The sequence below is a fragment of the Anopheles moucheti genome, chromosome 3 (assembly GCF_943734755.1).
Source record: "Anopheles moucheti chromosome 3, idAnoMoucSN_F20_07, whole genome shotgun sequence".
NCBI classification, from domain to species: domain Eukaryota; kingdom Metazoa; phylum Arthropoda; class Insecta; order Diptera; family Culicidae; genus Anopheles; species Anopheles moucheti.
Window position 1 is genome coordinate 45218508 of NC_069141.1, and position 17858 is coordinate 45236365.

General features: G+C 40.2%; 1 protein-coding gene across 1 annotated transcript in view; it reads right to left on the minus strand.

The window, feature by feature from the left end:
• Positions 1-6222: 6222 nt before the first annotated feature.
• Positions 6223-17858, minus strand: part of LOC128302136 (protein sax-3-like) — a 32596-nt gene continuing 20960 nt past the window's right edge. Inside the window, exons 3-11 of the mRNA XM_053038878.1 lie at positions 17348-17450; positions 13816-14100; positions 13447-13719; positions 12090-13367; positions 11917-12012; positions 11591-11831; positions 11279-11439; positions 10251-10428; positions 6223-7799 (exon numbers count right to left, since the gene is read on the minus strand). Coding sequence (XP_052894838.1) covers positions 6449-7799; positions 10251-10428; positions 11279-11439; positions 11591-11831; positions 11917-12012; positions 12090-13367; positions 13447-13719; positions 13816-14100; positions 17348-17450 — 3966 coding nt within the window. The 3' untranslated portion in view covers positions 6223-6448. The remainder of the gene's footprint in view (positions 7800-10250; positions 10429-11278; positions 11440-11590; positions 11832-11916; positions 12013-12089; positions 13368-13446; positions 13720-13815; positions 14101-17347; positions 17451-17858) is intronic.

A 17858-nucleotide genomic window follows, 5' to 3' on the forward strand; every position in this document is an offset into this window, starting at 1 on the left:
AAGTTTAACTAAGCTGCTACTTTTATTTTATTGTTTTATGTACAGTGTTTAGTAAAAACTGTGTACACACTAGTTGGCTCATCGAATGGATGTGAAGTTGTACAGGATTTAGAAAGATTATGTCACTATTTTAAATTCTTTAAGGAATCGCATCATTATTGTATTCAATTTATTTGCTTAGATTCGCATACAAACATGAATTAGTTAGAAACGATAACAGCAATTACCTACAGTATATATACATAGAGCAATTAGTAAACTTATGCTTCAAGGATTCTACTTGAAACCTTACTAAAGCTCAGGACGATCGATCCATCCTTAGTACTTCGTTTTAGATCTAAAAACTTACACTTGTTGATCGGTGGAACGACGACAGTTGGTAGTTGCTGATGTTTTTATTCCATAACCAAAGCCAGTTTACGAACGTGACTCCATAATCACCATTGCATCCGAAAGTTTGGTAATGATAAACTGAAGAAATTCTTTGGTGGTAATGTTAGACTATGGTGGAGTGTAGTGAGTTGGTGGAGTATACCAAATTCAGGATCCTGTGTTGGGGAGATTGTTAGAGCGAGATATTTTTTTAGATCCGATTTTAAAAACTTAGTGGACTTAACTCACTACGCCGACGTAGTCGTGCCAGTTGTTGCTATAAACGAAATGTCACGGAAGACGACCTTCTGGACTTAATTTAGCGTCTCTTGTATGCTTGTACGTCCGATCAGAAGACTAAAATTTTGCATTCCCATGTCCCATTGGCTTTCGTATACTGTTAATGAACAATATACCGAGAAGGAGCAGACGATCCACGGAATAGCTATACGGGTGCGTAGTGTTACATTTGCGATGTCCAGTGCTGCTGTATTCTTTAAGTAAAGTTTAGCCCCCGTGACTCTGCTGAAAGCTTCAAATGTAACGGATGTATATCAGAGATGTTAGCCCCACCGGACATTTTTTTTTAAGTATTACAGCGTTTATATCAGGTCATCAGAATAATAGAAAATAAGGTAATAAGTGAGTTTAACTTAATAATCAAATCATTCTCTGTTATATAACTGATAGGCCAGGATGAAATGGCGTCAAAGTATGCTTCATACACAATAGTTTATTGTTAAAAAACACAGCTTAACGTATCATTTGTATCATTGCAAATTAATTTTATTACATATTTCAAACCAGGAAAAGCTTATGCTACTGACACAGTAATTTACAAAACCATCTACCCATTTATACCATCACGAACTAAACGGGATTCATTTGTAATATGTTACGGGACAAAAAAATGTAAACCGTTTAGCCACATGTTGTTCGGCTGCACAGATGCGGTTACCACTTTTTATTTCCTGTCCCTGCATCCTTCCACGGCCAATAAAAAGCGTTCGGATGTAAAATAAACCAAAACTTTTGCGTCTTCCGCAATAAAATGCCCTTCGCTGCCATAAACCGTTTCGGGACATATTTTTATGAGCCGTTTTACAGCGAAGCACGAATAAAAGCGATTCGGGGTGGATTTACTTACGTGTCCCTTTATCGCATTCAGTAGTACGCGCGCGGATTTTCTACACCTTCTGATCCTGATGGATTTCTCCCCTTTCCCGAAATCCCAAGGCACCACTTTTGACGCTCCATGCGGGCGATGTAAAAAGGATTGGCAAATAAATCCAACCCAGTACAGCGTTACACCCGTTCGGTGCCCGATGTGACCGTCGGAGGTGTGTTCTCATGTTTGCGTACAAGCGTAAGGCACTTGCGTAAGCACACAAATACGATACACGTGTGAGAAGCTCTGTGACACACCTGTGAACAATATGCTAACATAAACATTGTTCTAACCGTTCTATTCTAAGGTGGTGTCTCGCTGTGGTCGTTTTACCTAGGAAATATTTGTGCAAAAACTCGCTTAATCAAATTGCTTGAAAACGCGCAAACATTTTAGCTTTAGTTAAGATTTTCGTTTCTATTATGTTTAAATTTCTTGAAGAACTTTCTAGTTGTATCTCCAGGTTTAATCCTAATCCTTTCTGTAAATAATACTGTTTGTAATAAAGTTCTCTTCTGTACCATTAAATGAAGCACAAGCTTCTGATCTTGGTAATGGAAATTTTGTGATAAATATGCTATGAAATACAACCCTTCACAGTTTCAATCCTTCATCGACTCAAGTACACTTGAACACTGGCTTAGAATAGTTGAACACACTTAAAGCGGGTTCTTGAATTTATTCATCCTGTTCTAATGGTGTTACGCTTAACGAGCCCGTACCGTTTATCCACGACTATTGCTCGCGCACCTACAGGACTGCTGTAGCCATAAAACGAGCTGGCATTAAAAAGTGGTATCCCATCCTAAATGAAGCAATGAATACGGGGGACGGAGTTGGAAAGACTCAATTCGTCTAAAACCTTTCTCGAAATAAAGAGGGAGTCTTTATTTGATCCATTGCGTTCTCAAGTAGGATGTCGTAATTGTTCCAAAATTAGTCGCATAAAATACCACTATTACGCTGTCGGACAGCAGTTCGGGTTTAGCATTTAGTTCAGAACAGGAAACATACAAACGTAAAAATACACTCAGCAAAGGCGATAGTAAAACTTTTTCGATCTTTAATATTACCTTAAGCAAAAGGATTCTATTTGTGTCGTCCATTGGCGACGTTAAAATCCATTGTTGCCATATAACAAACTAATGCTGTCTCGGAAAACGGATCGTTTTATGTCGAAAGGACACTGGAACTGCACGGTGAATGGTTTTAGTTTCTTTAAATTCTTTGAAGGGTATTCTACGAGATAAGCTGGTCATTCGAAGATTACTTCCAGCACAATGCTAGTGCGCTTGACAGTGTCAGCTCACGGCGTAAAGTTCGTTCGGTCGAAAATTGGTTGGATTTATCTGGAAGCAAAAGTTCTTCGATTTATTTTCCAATGACAGTTACAAAGGAAGTTTATTTCCTTCTGTCCACGTTGCACTCCTCGTCACACACACACGGTATGTAGTAGTTATTTTTCATTCTACTCGCTACAATATGAAGCTGTACACTACTACAACTTCCTCGTTTCAATGGTCCCCAGGGCTGGGAATGATCAGTATAAAAAAGAGACGCAAAAAACAACAGCACTCTGCACTCCTACCCCATATAGTTTCTTTTCTCTTATTAGATCGAAACCAAACTGGGGGATTTGTGAAGGTCCCTTAAGCGTGTCTCCCTTTTTATGGTCCAGTAGGCAAGGGAACGTCAGCAAATTCCCCAATATGTTCTCAGCTGTATTTGAGGGAAGATTCTTGGTGTCTGTCACAAACGAATGGTAAGAATTTCAATTATTACACAGTCAATTGGATACGATAAGAACCGCTCGCAGCATTAGTATCAAATTTCACTCGATCGTCCCAATGTACCGAAACAAAGCTTCAAGATACGGGGGATGATAGAAATTCATAAAAATAGCTACAACCGATGGTCATTTGGCAGTTGTGGATCACCGATAGATGATGTCAACCGTGCGAACGGACAGAACACGCAAGATGGTGCACGGAAAGCTCTATAAATGGATTTTTATTTATGATTTATTTGCCAGTGATGCTTCTAAATGGTACTAGATTGGATTACATCAACTGATAGTGGTGATAGTGGTACGATATGCCGTTGGTGATTGTACACGGAATCTTTTTCTTCTGTTGTTTCTTAATAAGTCTATTAATGTCCTGTTCTATTTTAGTCAGTTTCCACGTGAATAACCAAGTTCGACTATTTGAAGAATATTTCTAGTGTAGCTCAATAAACAATTCAGTCTGTTGTTCTGGAAATAAAATGCAATTGAAAAAAAATCCATAATGTTCCACAACTTCAGATACAGTTTTGCTATTTTGTAGATATTTCGGTTTGTAAAGAGAGTTACGAGGTTCTAGTTTAAGGTATATTTTTCTTTACTTACCCTTAGCTTGTCAGTCAATACTAGGAACGGGAAAACGGCTAGGATAAGATTTAATTCTGTCTCTAGCATCACACCACCTATCCGCCCCGAGTAACACGAGATGTAAATTAAAAATAAAATAATATTTTAATGTGCTTTTATCCAGATTTTACTTTTTACAGCGAATTCAAAATACGAATCTCAGCGGAGAACGGTACAAACGAAATCATACAGAAACTTATCCCTGAGAATACAAAATAATTAAGATTTCGGACCACAACAATTCAGCGAACGCAAGTGGGTGATGTTTTGCTGATGAAACCGAAAAGTACTGAAAAAGGACACAGATGTTATTCCAACCCAAGCTGCTATGAAGTGGTATCATTACTTCGAAATTTGGGGTAGAAAATAGCTGACTACATTATGATAAATTAAAAAAAAACTCGAAAGCAGGAGCGTTGATGCTTTGCGTTTTAGTGTTTCATGTACTTATCTTCTGAAAGTTCAATCTTGCGCAAACAATTTACTCGAGGGAACAAAAGCGGAAGCACATCTGGGTGAACCGTCGTGGATATGATTTTTTAATGGCAATAGAGCATTAAAGCATGATTCTTCAGCAGTGCTAAAAATAGAGCTTGATAAAAATGTTCATGTAAAGACCGCACGGACTAAATGAAATCATTATTTAACAAATTGCTCCATAAAAATATTGTTTGTGGGCTGTATGTGCTGAATTAAGCATAACTTAAATGTTTTCATCTCCTTCTTTACAACTAAAACTTAAAAGATTAAAGAGATCTAAAAAAGTGTCATTATAATTCAGAGCAGTTTATGTGCACATCAGATAAAATTAGAATAATAGTTCACATTTAGTAAAGGGTCATCATATAAAACTAACGATTGTGAAAATTTAATACACAGCAAACAAGTTGTTGATTTTTTTTTTCGTTCAAAATATCATCATTTTATTTTACGATTTCCTCTCTCTGTTTCCACCCGCCCCTTTCATGGCTCATTCGTACACCACATGTGTCCTTTTTAATGCCATTGATCTGCAATTCTTTTTAGTTTTGCCTACATCTCCTCCGTTTTTGAAAGAAAAATCACTAGTGGAAGTAGTTGGCCTACAATTATCTGATAATAGTTAGCAATAGGTTTCGATGGCAGGATATTGTATCTGTGTGTTTCCTTTCCTACGCTTCAATTTGTCACTTACCTTTACTCAGTCAAACAAAGTTTTGCTCGCTCGCCTACTTTTTGATAGCTACGCACGCATAAGGGAATCAGCCTGTGCGAACATAATCGTTATCCTATTGGTATGAGTTTCTTCGCTTGCAAGTCCATCGTGGGCCTAATAAGTTTGCTACTAAGCGAAGCATTTCTCGACATGAACAAAACGGATAGATTAAAGGACTCATGTCCAGGAATGCATTTGTTAGGGTGAAGATATATCGGAATTATTTTTGTTTTCAGGCAAATTTCTATTACAATACTTCAACAGGTTATTCAAATGATCGTGCTTTCGATAGAGTTCTACTTTTACAAGCGTTTACAGTACAGTTTCAGTACAGCTGTTCAGCTAAATGAGCAAGAGCTATGTACAATCGCTAAACAGGATGGAGTAGGTGCGCACCCCTGAAATAGTTTGGTCATCGATTTGCAAATCTTAAAAAAAAGGTGAAGCATCGGCCGCAATAGGTTCGTTTCGATATGTTCCATGTAAGTGTGCCGCTACTATCGGCTCCATATTGCTCCCGGGTGGATTGTATGCAAGCTAGCAAGAGAAACAGATCGACTGATGTGGCGATATTTTTCCAACTGTCTCTAAGACTTATCTGTTTGTGTGACTATTTTCATTATGAACTCAACATCCTTTGCCATATGTTTCTATAAGTTGTTTAAAAATGTGTTCATTGTTGCTTTAACTACTTCAGGTGGCAGAACTGTACTGCAAGTGTGTTGCGAGTATAACGAAAGTTGAATCACGTCCCGCGCCAAGAACAATACAAAAGCAATGGTCACAATATACACAGTATAGCGATATATTTTCATTATGTACAGGCTGTAAATGCAGTGATTATTGCACAAACAAAGAAATTCGATTAAATAAAATAAAATATCCTTTTGCCATTAGATTGCGCAATCGGTCTATACTTTGCGCATAGATTCAAATCTATTTACCATTACTGGAATCAAATGCACAATATTCGAATATAAAAACTTATATCATAAACAGTCAAATGAATAGTCATAAAAAATAACATAATAATTAAATATTATTATGTACTTTCAAAATGATGCAATTTTATGTTATTTGTAAAAATGAAATTTATCAATAAGCAAATAAATATATAAATACATGGCAAATACAAATAAATGAAACGAAACAATGTTTACCAAGTAGAAAAAAAGTGGTAAAACGACAAACACATGGCAGACATACGCAGAGGTGATATTTGGCTATGAAGATGGCAGAAAAACTAACTAGAAAATATGATTATAGCATGCAATTACAGCTGAAGTAGTACAGTAAATCAAATTTATACATTGTCCGTTTTAGTGCTGCCCGTTAAATAATTTGGATGCTGCAACGGATGATGCGTGTTGCCAATGAAACCAGTAGCGGCTTCCTTCCCATTAGTGATTGTGCTGGCTCCATTGTTGCACTCCTGTATTGGATGATTATCTAAATTATTTGTTTGCATGCCGTGCTTCGTTGGCGAAATGCGCGATGGTGATCGGGAGGAATCTTTTCCACCATGGAAGGACGAAACGGACGCTGGGTGATGGTGGCCCGAAGGAAAGTGATGAACTACTGAAGGCGCTTGTTGAATTGCTGGGGACTGCGGAGGTGGTGGTGGGGGCGGTGGGCCTGCCGTTGTCGTCAAAGGCTGCTGCTGATGGCCACCGTTGGTGTTCGGATGGAGCGGAAGTAGATGATGCTGCTGCTGCTGCTGCTGCTGTTGATATGGCGAATTATTAATCATGTTGATGCTGGTTGCCGACGCCGTGGTGACTGAGCTCGGCACGGACGACCAGGTACCGTCGTACTTCGATTTGACGAACAACGGCTGCTCAACCGATCGACCATTATCGCCAAAATTGAGTTTATTATCCTTATTGTAGCCTATTTTGTTGTACTTGGTCGTTCGTTTAATCGTGCCAAAAAGCGGTGTATGGGGTACGCTGCTACTACCGCCCGGTCCACCAGCAGCGCTACCGTTGCCGCTTGGAACACTCCCAGACAAACCGTTCATCACATCCATCGTCAGCGTCGATGAGGCTGCCATCGGTTGGCCCGCCGGAAGTAGGCTACAGTGGCTGCCACTGTTGAGATTACTTACCGTTGAGCCACCGTACGATGAGCCAATGCCACCGCCGGTGCTGTAGCTTGCCGTAGGGCCCGTCGACGCGCATTGATTCAAATTGTTCAACATGTCGGCCATCCGATTTTCGATGATGTTCATTTTCTGGCTTTTCATGCTACCGCCACCGACCGGGCGTCCGCTAGCGTCTCGCTCCCGTTTATCATGCACTCCTATTTGTTGCTGGTGTGGTTGCGACTGTATCTGAGCATGCATCTGCTGCGGTCCGTGGAGACCGTACTGGCCTTGCAGTTGCTGTTGGTGGCGCTGCTGATGTTGTTGATTTATGAAATTATTGTAGTGACATCCACCGGGCGCTGCGGCGGCCGTTGCAAGAGTAGGAGCTGAGTAGACATTTTTGCCATCGAATTGATTTTGGGCGTACAGTTGCACCGAGCGGCCTACCAGCGTGGTCGACGCATAAGCACCGTAGTTGTCATAGCATGGGTCCGATTGTCCCAGATCGTTTTTGAATGATGAACAACCGGCCACTTCCGCGTAGTCAGGCATATTCAGCGGGGACAGTCTGTGCGTACAGTTGCAATTAATTATATCGGCGAAAGAAAAAAAAACGCACGAGAAAGGAATATTGAGTACAAACATGCAAGAAAAAATGAAAGAATCAATACGAGTGTATGCTCTGTTAGTTTACGCGTATCATAAATATATATTATTTTGGACACTTAATGCGTGAAACGTAAAGAGACGGATGATGAATATGTTCACACAGTTCGATACTTTGCACAGTTATCTGCGAAATGGGGCCTTGTGTACAGTCCCTTTCAAAATTATAAGATACGATTTTTCTGTTCCCCCAATGATGCAAAAGTCAATGTCAACAAATTGTATACGTAATGGACTTTCTGCCATACATTTGGTAACATTTTAGTGCAAAGAGTATTATCAATTATAAAAGATGTCGACCGATTAGGAAAAATGCTCGTTTTAGTTTTGAGTTATTAGCAATGCTTAAAGGTTAACCTATTTTCAGAATCGTTGATTTCTTGGACGTGGATCGTGGAGGTGGAAAAGACAATCTTCCCCTAAACCGCTCTAAACCGACGGGGTCGAGCGCCGTCAAAAGCCAATCTATTAACATGATCTTTCTGGTGGACACCATCATTGCTCCTTGATTTAAATTTTAAAAGACATTACGGACATGACAGTTATACAATGTACGGTAGACAACGGAGGATATTGTTCTCCAGTTTTGGGCAGGGTCCATGTATCGGAAGCGGTTATATATACAGGTTTTGAGCTACAAAAGTTAAATTTTAATCCAAAGTCTCAACGTTGACCGTTGCTAAAGGTATTTTAAGTTTTTCACTTTTTCACAGTTCTTCCTTGTCCTATAGTACCGCCAGCACCTTAGTTCGTATCTCAACTTTTATTTTAATATCGAAAGAATTGACTATGCCGTATATCTGTCATATTCCAATATCAAATTGGATGAATTTTGGACAAACTAAAAGTGCGATCACTACTTGGGGTACATTACCCTTACGCAAGATTTATAAACAAAAGTTACTTTAGTTTTATTATTCTAAGAGTTTTTTTTCCGAATACGATAATATAAATTTATCTCGCAGTTTGGGACTACGGCCAATATGGAAGTATATTCCAATGATATTGACGGTCCTAATATATGCAAATGTTATTTTTTCCAAATCGGTTCAACATTTGTCTCAACCTATGTACTAATATTCGTCAACTTATTTAATTTCTTACCAATTCTCATTTATGCATATCTTAGCAATAAAAGATACAAACTAATCGCCTATTTATATGTAACAAAACCAAACGCGGCGTTTGATGATCATGTTTTGGAGGTGCACGTTTACGTTTGGTAAATGTGGACGAGCTATATAGTATAAACATATGTATTACGTCTTTTTCAAAGTCAATATCGATTGACTCAATAAACCAATGTATGAGGTACATTATATGTCTTCGCGTGAAAAAATAATCCATTGCTAGTGGTGCTTTTACATCACCAAACATAGAATGGAACGGACAAGTGTTTAAGTGTTAGACAAATACGTGACGGAGAAAGTTTTCACTTTATTCAGCAGCACTAACTTGCTCGACGACAGGCGGTAAGGATTTCCCGCAAAACATTTATTTGAAGATGCTCATTCGCAAGTTTGCACACTTCATGCATAACCTTCTTGCTAACACGTTCGCACTTACGGGAGCCAGTGCGATGAAACACACGGCACGGCGTGTTTCAGCCGTGTTTCGAAAGGATAGGCATATTTACCGTAGTCGCGGCTGCTCAAGAACGTAATGGTGGTAAACAACTGACACTATCGTTTTGTGGGAAAAGTTTCATTCGATGCTGCGGCCTCGCCAGCCTTGAGTGAGAAACGTAAACCGCCAAAAATTTACGAACTCCATTACTGGCTCAAACCTTTGAAGTGATCCCCATTATCTTCAGACCGGTCGTTAGATGGGAGTAGAGAATCGGTTAGCTTTGCTGTGTATCCTTTAATGATGCTGAAGTTTTATTTGTTTGCTTTTGCCCTCATAGTTTCTAGTGACACACATACACGCACGTACACGCGCACTCGTACACGTAGAGAGGGATGAGTTGGAAAGTGTTGAAGATGTGTCGCTTTTGTGTGCTTTTAAGCCCTGTTGATTGTTTGGGAAACTATTTCAAAAGCTCTCGTGGGTAGTATCGCTACACCAAACTGTCATCAACCCTTTTGCGGTGTGGTGTTTGTTTAAAATGTACACAATTAGGCATAATTAAGAAGGTTGTTTAGAATAGGCCTTACTCCCCATACAACTTTGTACGTTGTGGTTCTTGGGAGCACGGGATGGAAGCAATTTGAGAGCTATGTGTAGCAATCGTGCAGAATGAGCTACAATGTTGCAATGGCTCGATAAAAAAATGTTTGCCTTACTTATGCTTACATTACATTGTAATACGTTGTCAAAGTTATTAGTCTTTAGTAAAATATCGTATTCTTACCGTTCATAATCGGGAAGCGGTAGTGTAGGCGCTGCCGAAACCTGAGCATAATCGGTGATGACTTCCTTAGTAATATCAGTTGCTTGCCGCCATACGCCTCCTCCAGGGTCGATCCACACGCCATTCGGATTCAATGGAAGGGTAGGAAATTTACGAACAGTTCCAATTGCGTGATTACCTGCAAATGTGTAAATGTGTTAACAACGTAGTCTGATACGGTATAGTTTTTTTTTTTAAACATGCTCTTTACTGATAAGACGTCAGGTAAAGGTTTATACTGCTAGACTATACTTTGAATGTCCTTGCTGATGAGAAATTTTATTGCATTCCGTATATGATTTTGAATGGTCACGGACGATTGCAAACTCAAACACACATGCAATAAGCTTGCTGTGTGCCCGATGAAGCGAGGTACGTAAAGTGATTTGAGTAAAGAAACGCGATATGGCATGATGCGATAAATTGTTCCGTGACTATACACATTTCTCATCTACACTATGTCATGTCAAGAACTTCAGTTCCCAGCGTTTGAAAGAATCCTCGTATGTCACATGCAATGTGTAACAACGCCGCTGTTCATTGAATTGTTTGTGGCGTGACGTCTCAAATTCAACAAAAATGATTTATTGTAAAGTGCTGTGAGGTAAAACACACGAAAAATAAAACATTTCCCCAAAACCCATAGGAAAACCCAAAATAGAAAGATCACTAAGAATGATTGTTTGTGTAACTTTAATGCCTGTCTAGCATTTTTTTGTATCGTCTATGCCTCGAAGGACAATGCAACGAACGACAAAAAAAAGAGCTATAAATCAGAGTAAAATAAAATCTTTGCATATTTACTACCTCTTTATACTGTCATTATTTTCGAGTATAATTTTTCCCACATTATCAGATTTTTAACACTTCGTGATGTATGACCATTTAAATTGCATTTCCGATGCGTAATCATTGAATGTAACGACGTTCAGAACGCTTGGTTAGAACGATTGTCAAGTTGATGGTTTGGGTGGTTGGTTGGTACTCACCGTGCATATTGTTCAACGAGCTATGCTTCATAAATTGTATCCTGCGGAAAATGATGATGGCACCGAACAGGAAGACGATAATGGCAATGATGGAACCGAGCAGAATAATGAACCACGTTTGCGTCAATATATCGTGAGAGTAGTCGTGGTTGATTGGGTATCTGTTGAAGAATGGAACGAAAAGATTACACGGTTTGTATGCAGTCATAAAATTAAAAGAATATTATAACATTTCAGAAATTGCGGTGTCGAGACGCCTGTTAACAACTTAAAGCTCCTAGGAACTCAAGACACATTCCCATTCCAACTTACCTCGTGTACCCATGATCAAGCCGTCTAGTGTGTGGATCCAACCTTAAAATGGAAGGAATACTGTATGGGCCAATGCCGACTTTAGTCGAAGCTGCAATACTGACAGAATAAGTAACGCCAGCCGATAGATTAGCTAGCAGTAACTTCGGTGCATCTCCATCGACCGTCATGTTGGTGAGAACTTTGGATATGTTATGAACGTCGTAACCTCGGATGATGATGTGATAATGTTTCAATTTTCCTATGAATTTACACGAGAAACACAAATCAAAGAACGAATTTCAACGTTGAAACTAAGCGATTTGGGATACGTGATAACGTCATACCGTTAATAGTGTGGTTACTTGGAGGATCCCACTTAAGGTACACGGCAGAGGTGTTCAATAAAACCGCTTCCAGGTTGATTGGTGGTGCCGTCGGAACTGAATCGATGCAAATGTATAGCGAATCAAGGACATGTTCGTATTTCTTATAGGTGTGTTTTGAACAAATGACTTACCATCTTCCAGCGTGCAGGTAGATCTAGAATTAGACGGACGACCTTGAATCGTTTTGAAGAACGGTACGAGGAAAAACTCGTACTCCGTAAACTTTTCTAACCCATTAATGGTACACGCAGAGGCACCTCCACCATGCAGAACAGTCAATGTTCGATACGTTCCGTTGGAGTTTATCTTCCGTGAGTAGATGTAGAAACCTTCCACAAACTGACCGTTAACAATCTCCCACACCAACCGTACGCTTGTAGCATCGGTGGCATTAGCCTCGAGGAGATTGACCACTTGACCGGACGAAAGAGTTGCCTGCGCTTCGCTGAGATTGATGTCTTCGCCGTGATTGAATTCTCGTCCAATTGTCACTGGATCCGACATAAGGCTCGGGATACCAAGTCCTTGGTCATTTTCAGCTCGTACGATAAAAATGTAACTAACGTTTGGCGATACCGGCGAGTAATTGTAGCTGGTGGACGAGATCTTGTACGGTACCGTTGTCCAACCCTTGGCCATATCACTTGAAAACACCTCAATCAGATACCCATTGATGTCGGAAGCACCTGACTTAATGCTCGGCAACCATGAGATGGTGATGGAACTGTTGTTGATGTTCACGATTTGCGGTTTTCCCGGTGCGCTTGGAAATTCGGATGGTTCCGGAGCGCGGTAAAAATTAACGTTCGGATTTGTTGGTGATTCCACGCGTAAGTAAGCACTCCAGGTAGATTTCCCACTACGACTGCTTGCCACACACGTGTACAGTCCCTGGTCGGAACTTTTTTCCAGTTCGCGCAGCAAAAGCGTCCCATTTTCCGTTACATTGATTCGTTCCGAGGGAACAACAGGATTACCGTCCAGATACCAGGAGATGAACGGATTGGGATTACCGACGGCATTGCAAACCAACGATACGGTCGATTTGGCCGGAAGGGTTTGGTTGGTTGGCCCAAGAATAATGATCGGTGGTGGTCGGTCATCCTGCGAAGCAACCATTAGCCGGGCTCGGACACTGATCGAACCAACACTATTTACGGCGCTACAAACAACCACGAGGCCATTGTCAGACTTCGTAGTTTGTGAAAGTGTGAGAACGGTGAGGCTTTCCTGCGTGTATGTCGTTTCGAATCGATCAAAGGACGTGCCGGGAAAGATCAATGTTCGATTGCCTTCGAGCGACCAAAATGTCGTCGGTTTCGGTCGGCCTTCAGATTTGCATTCGAACGAAACGTCGTGCGGTGCTTCAACAACCTGCGGCACAGGCCTTATCGAAAGATGAGGTGGTGCTGAAAATTATGATGTACAAATGTAAATGTCACGAACATCGGCAATTTAGCAAACGTAACAAACATTGCAAATACTTACCATGGACGGTCAATGTACCAGTCGCTGAGATGGCTCCTACAGCATTATCCGCTTCACAGCTGTACTCTCCCTCGTCGTCTAGTATAACATTTTCCAAGCGAAGACTTCTATCTTCGAGGATGTGCACTCGGTCTAATGGCATATTGCCTCCCGATGCGGATCGACGCCATAGAACGTCCGGCATGGGATCTCCTCCAACGCGACATTGAAATGTTACAGACGCACCTTCGACGACAGTTTGATCGTGAGGGCCACGTATCAGAAAAGGTTTCACTGTAGAAGGATACAAAAAAGAATAAACGAAACTTGAGTAGGACGAAAACGAGCTGCTGGAACGATAGTGGATGGTAAATTTCCAACACTACTTACCATGAACTTTGAGAAAAGCGGTCGCTGACTCCCGTACGCCTACTAAGTTCTTCGCGATGCATTGGTATTGTCCTTCGTCCGTTTGCCGTACATCCTGAATCGCTAAATTACCTCCATCTACAATGCGTATTCTTTTCGAGGATTCTACTTCCAGCTTTTGGCCATTTTTTCGCCACGATAAAGTTGGCTCGGGAATACCCTTTGGTGGACCACATTCTAGCAGTACCGTTTCACCCTGTGCCGCACGAGTATGCTGCGGTTCGAGCCTAAATTCTTCTCGTAGTACTGTGAAATAAACATAAAATTCCGCAATATTTGCTATACGATTAACGCGTACTTCTGACACGGAATATTAACATTAGGAAGCCAATTGGATATTATTTTACGAATTAAGCAGGAAAATAAAGTAAAACACTCCGTCAAACTTCTAGAAACAGTCATGGCTAACGCGCCTAGCTTCGTTTCGGTTGATAATCAGTTCCCTCCAACTTCACCTTACTATACACCGCGCATAAACGTTTTGCCGTTGCGTTGGGACGATATGATAAAAACAAACAAGCCCAGAAATACCCGCACGACATGAGCAACTGTGCCTTAATTATAGTGTATTTGATTTCAGGTTCCCGTTACATAGACCTCACAACCCAGCAAGAACCGATTGACAATTGAAACGAGGAATGTTTTTATAGCCTGCGTGATGGTTCCATTTGATTTCCACGTTGGTGTTTCCTATTTTTAGTAAACGGTACCAGCCCACTTTAACCCTAAAAAATAACAAAACGTGAACATCGGAACCGTAGACATGCGTTGAAGGACCTGACACTTTCGCATCCGACCATCGACTACAATAAGTCTTCCCCGAATGGGTTACCGAGTGAGCTGCAACGAAAATCACATAATGGACGCAAGCAAAACCGAAAAGCAAACTCCACGACTAACTGTCACAAAAGCGTTAAACATAATGGAAAACTGACCAATATTCCTAGGCGTCGCCTGAAAACATACCAAAAGAAGCAAACAACTACAAAACATTGGAAATCTGACCAACCTAGCGGTTTTTATGATCGTCTGCGATGCAAATGGAAATTTTATTTGCATTTTTGGTGCCATTCGTTATGTTCCTAAGCTTGTTTGTGTATTTCTGTGTGTGTTTTTCCACCGACATTTGTGCTTGCCATGAGAGTGGCATTTGGAGCTGGGTTTTGCCATTGGTTTTTTGTGTGCTTTTTCACTTTGCATCGTTGTTTTGCTGCTCTTTCTTTCTCCACTAATTTTCCCTCCCGTTAGTAGCATAACTAGCGTAAATAGTTTTATAGAAGCTCTAGTTCGAACGGACGAACGGTTCAAAGTGCTCGCCGTGCAGGATTTAATTCCATTGTACCATTTTTTTGGCATTCGTTTTTAGTACCTGTTAGTAGATCTAAATTTATTTGGAACTTTTGTTTGTCTAGTTCATTCCTGCCAGCGGATGGGTTTGGAATTAATTTGTTTACCAGCCAATCTTGCAGCATCGAATAAATGACTGTGGACATAATTTATATTGCATAAATAAAAGTACATTATAAAAAAATTGATTACAATATGAGTATGTAAACAACAAGCACAGACGTTAGTGAAAACAAATCGGATTTAAATAGTGTAAGGGATTGCACATTTAAAAAGTCACAAAAAACCCTAAAAGCCTTCTCTGGGTCTGAGCCTTTTCTAACGTTTAAATCATGACAAACGATTGGTATGTACATCCCAACTGAGTCAAAAATAGAAATAAAAGCCAGTAATAGAATGGAAACAAACAACTAAATGTATGTGACCAGAATGTGGATATGTTTCAAACGCTTTCCGCCCCCTAACTGTGCTATGTTAGAGCGATACGCACGTTGCTTTAAACGAGTTTTGTCTGTCAGCGAAGACAGACGACAATCAACTAGGCAGCAGGCAACAGGCATCTAATATATCTCCTTCGGTAACGTTGAATCCGTTAAACTTTCTAAATATTTTACTGCTAAATCATAAGCTGCGCATATTAAACTGTATAATCGACGGTAAGTGGCAAGCTATAATATAAGCATGGTATATATCGCCGATCAAACGCTGTTCTATGTATTTGGCACAGTTATGCACAATGCAGTACTGTGTATTTCCTATCAGCTCAACAAGTATTCCCTCTAAACGTTCCAACCTGCGCCAGCATGGTTTCATCTTTGCACTTTGTTCCAGGGAAAGGATAATAAATTGATGTGCCTCCGGCGATAGATGCTTGTTGCTATTTTTAATTAAATTTATTTCATCACTACTCTCACCGTACTGGGTATCCTGGCTTGTCATTGCAGCAACAACACTGCAAATAGTCCGGATCCGGTTCATACTGAAATCGCAGGGAGCGATTTATCCCTGCTTTGCTGTATGTTTCGTGTTTAGGGCAACCTTTATTCAAACCTCAATACTTATACGTGAAACTCGACACTGAATTGTCAGTTAACTCATAACATAGAGTACAATTTAAGCAGTGTGTAAGCAGTTGAAGTGAACAGAATTGCTTGGACTTGAGTATATTGTCTTTACATGAGCTGTCAGAGGTGTAAGAGAGTGGTTTGAATATGATAAGAGAAAACATGGAAACAAACAAAAATTGCTTATGGATACTCCAAATTAAACTACATATACAAAAGCTACACTTTGTTTTAAGTATAATATTATTGCTTTATCGATCCTTAAACACGTCAAAGAGGTATGTTAATTTAAGTTAAGGAAAGTTGTTTATATGGCCATTGGCGATGGAATATCTTTCCTATTCGGCTATGCGTTTTTTGTTCTATTCATTCTAAACAGCACTTTAATATTGATGTTAATTATTCTGGTCAGGTTTTCTTTGCCATGGAAAACAATGAAAATCGTACTAAACAACGCTGAAAACGATTCCTAATTCTGTCAGCTTTTAAGCTTCGTGACAAGCATGCGGTATGTCGCTATTAAAATGAGGAGATTTTGTCCTAACTGCTTCCAATTAGCATCGTTAGTGTCCTGTCGAGTATGCTTTTTAATTGGTTTTACTTCGCGTATTAATAAAGCAATTAAACATTACACTTAACGTAGCATTTCGGCATGCGTAAAATTTAAATGTAAAGAAATTTAGTTACAAAACAAAAATATTCCGTGTTAAAACAGTATGAAATAAAAAAATCTGCCATTGTACTATTTCGTCTGACTGAGAGAATGTAGGGAAGTACGCGAATGTAGAAGATGAAAAAACATCATTCCCACCATTGAATTAATATTCTTTTTGTCGCCGTCCTTCCCTTGGGTCTGCAGATCGTCCTCGACAAGCAGATCGTTTTAAGTAATTTATGTCCTACTTGCCATTCCACTCAACTTCACAGTTCTACAAGTAACCACCTCGCTTAATATGACTTTTTATTGGGTATGGGAAAATGGCCAAGCTTTGCTCGTGCACTCGGTTTCGAGGGAAATGAAACAGGCTTGGGAAAAGGTGCAAAACAATTTGAAATAGGAAATGGGAAATGAAGCAACTCACCTGCTACTTGTAAGGTAGCGTTCCTACTTCTGGCAATTCCGTTCTCGTTCCGTGCCTCACACCAGTACACACCAGCGTCGCTCTCTCTCCGGGAGTTTACAACCTTGGTGAAAGAAGGCAAAGTACAGTTGAGCGCATAAAAAAAAGAAAAGTGTAGAATTAGGAACACAATTTCACCGAAAAAGCCACCATACCATCGCCCCACCACCCTCTGGCAGGGAGAGTTGCTAAGCCGGTAGAACTAAGATGATCGGTCGGAATGGCGGAACCTACTACATAACATAGCATAGATGCTGTGGACTCGTGGATGCCGTAAGAAGATGGAAAACCTGCGAGAAAAGTATCAAATCCGTAGCGCAGAGCGCAGTTTGGCTATTTTTTTCATCAACAGATTCGCTGTGACTCTGATGAGGTTCTATTTTGTGGAAAAGGTGAAACCATATCTGGCTTAACGAAACAACCTTTAGTAAGTGGAAAAGTTCGGGAGAAATCTGTACAGTGCAAGTTCGCA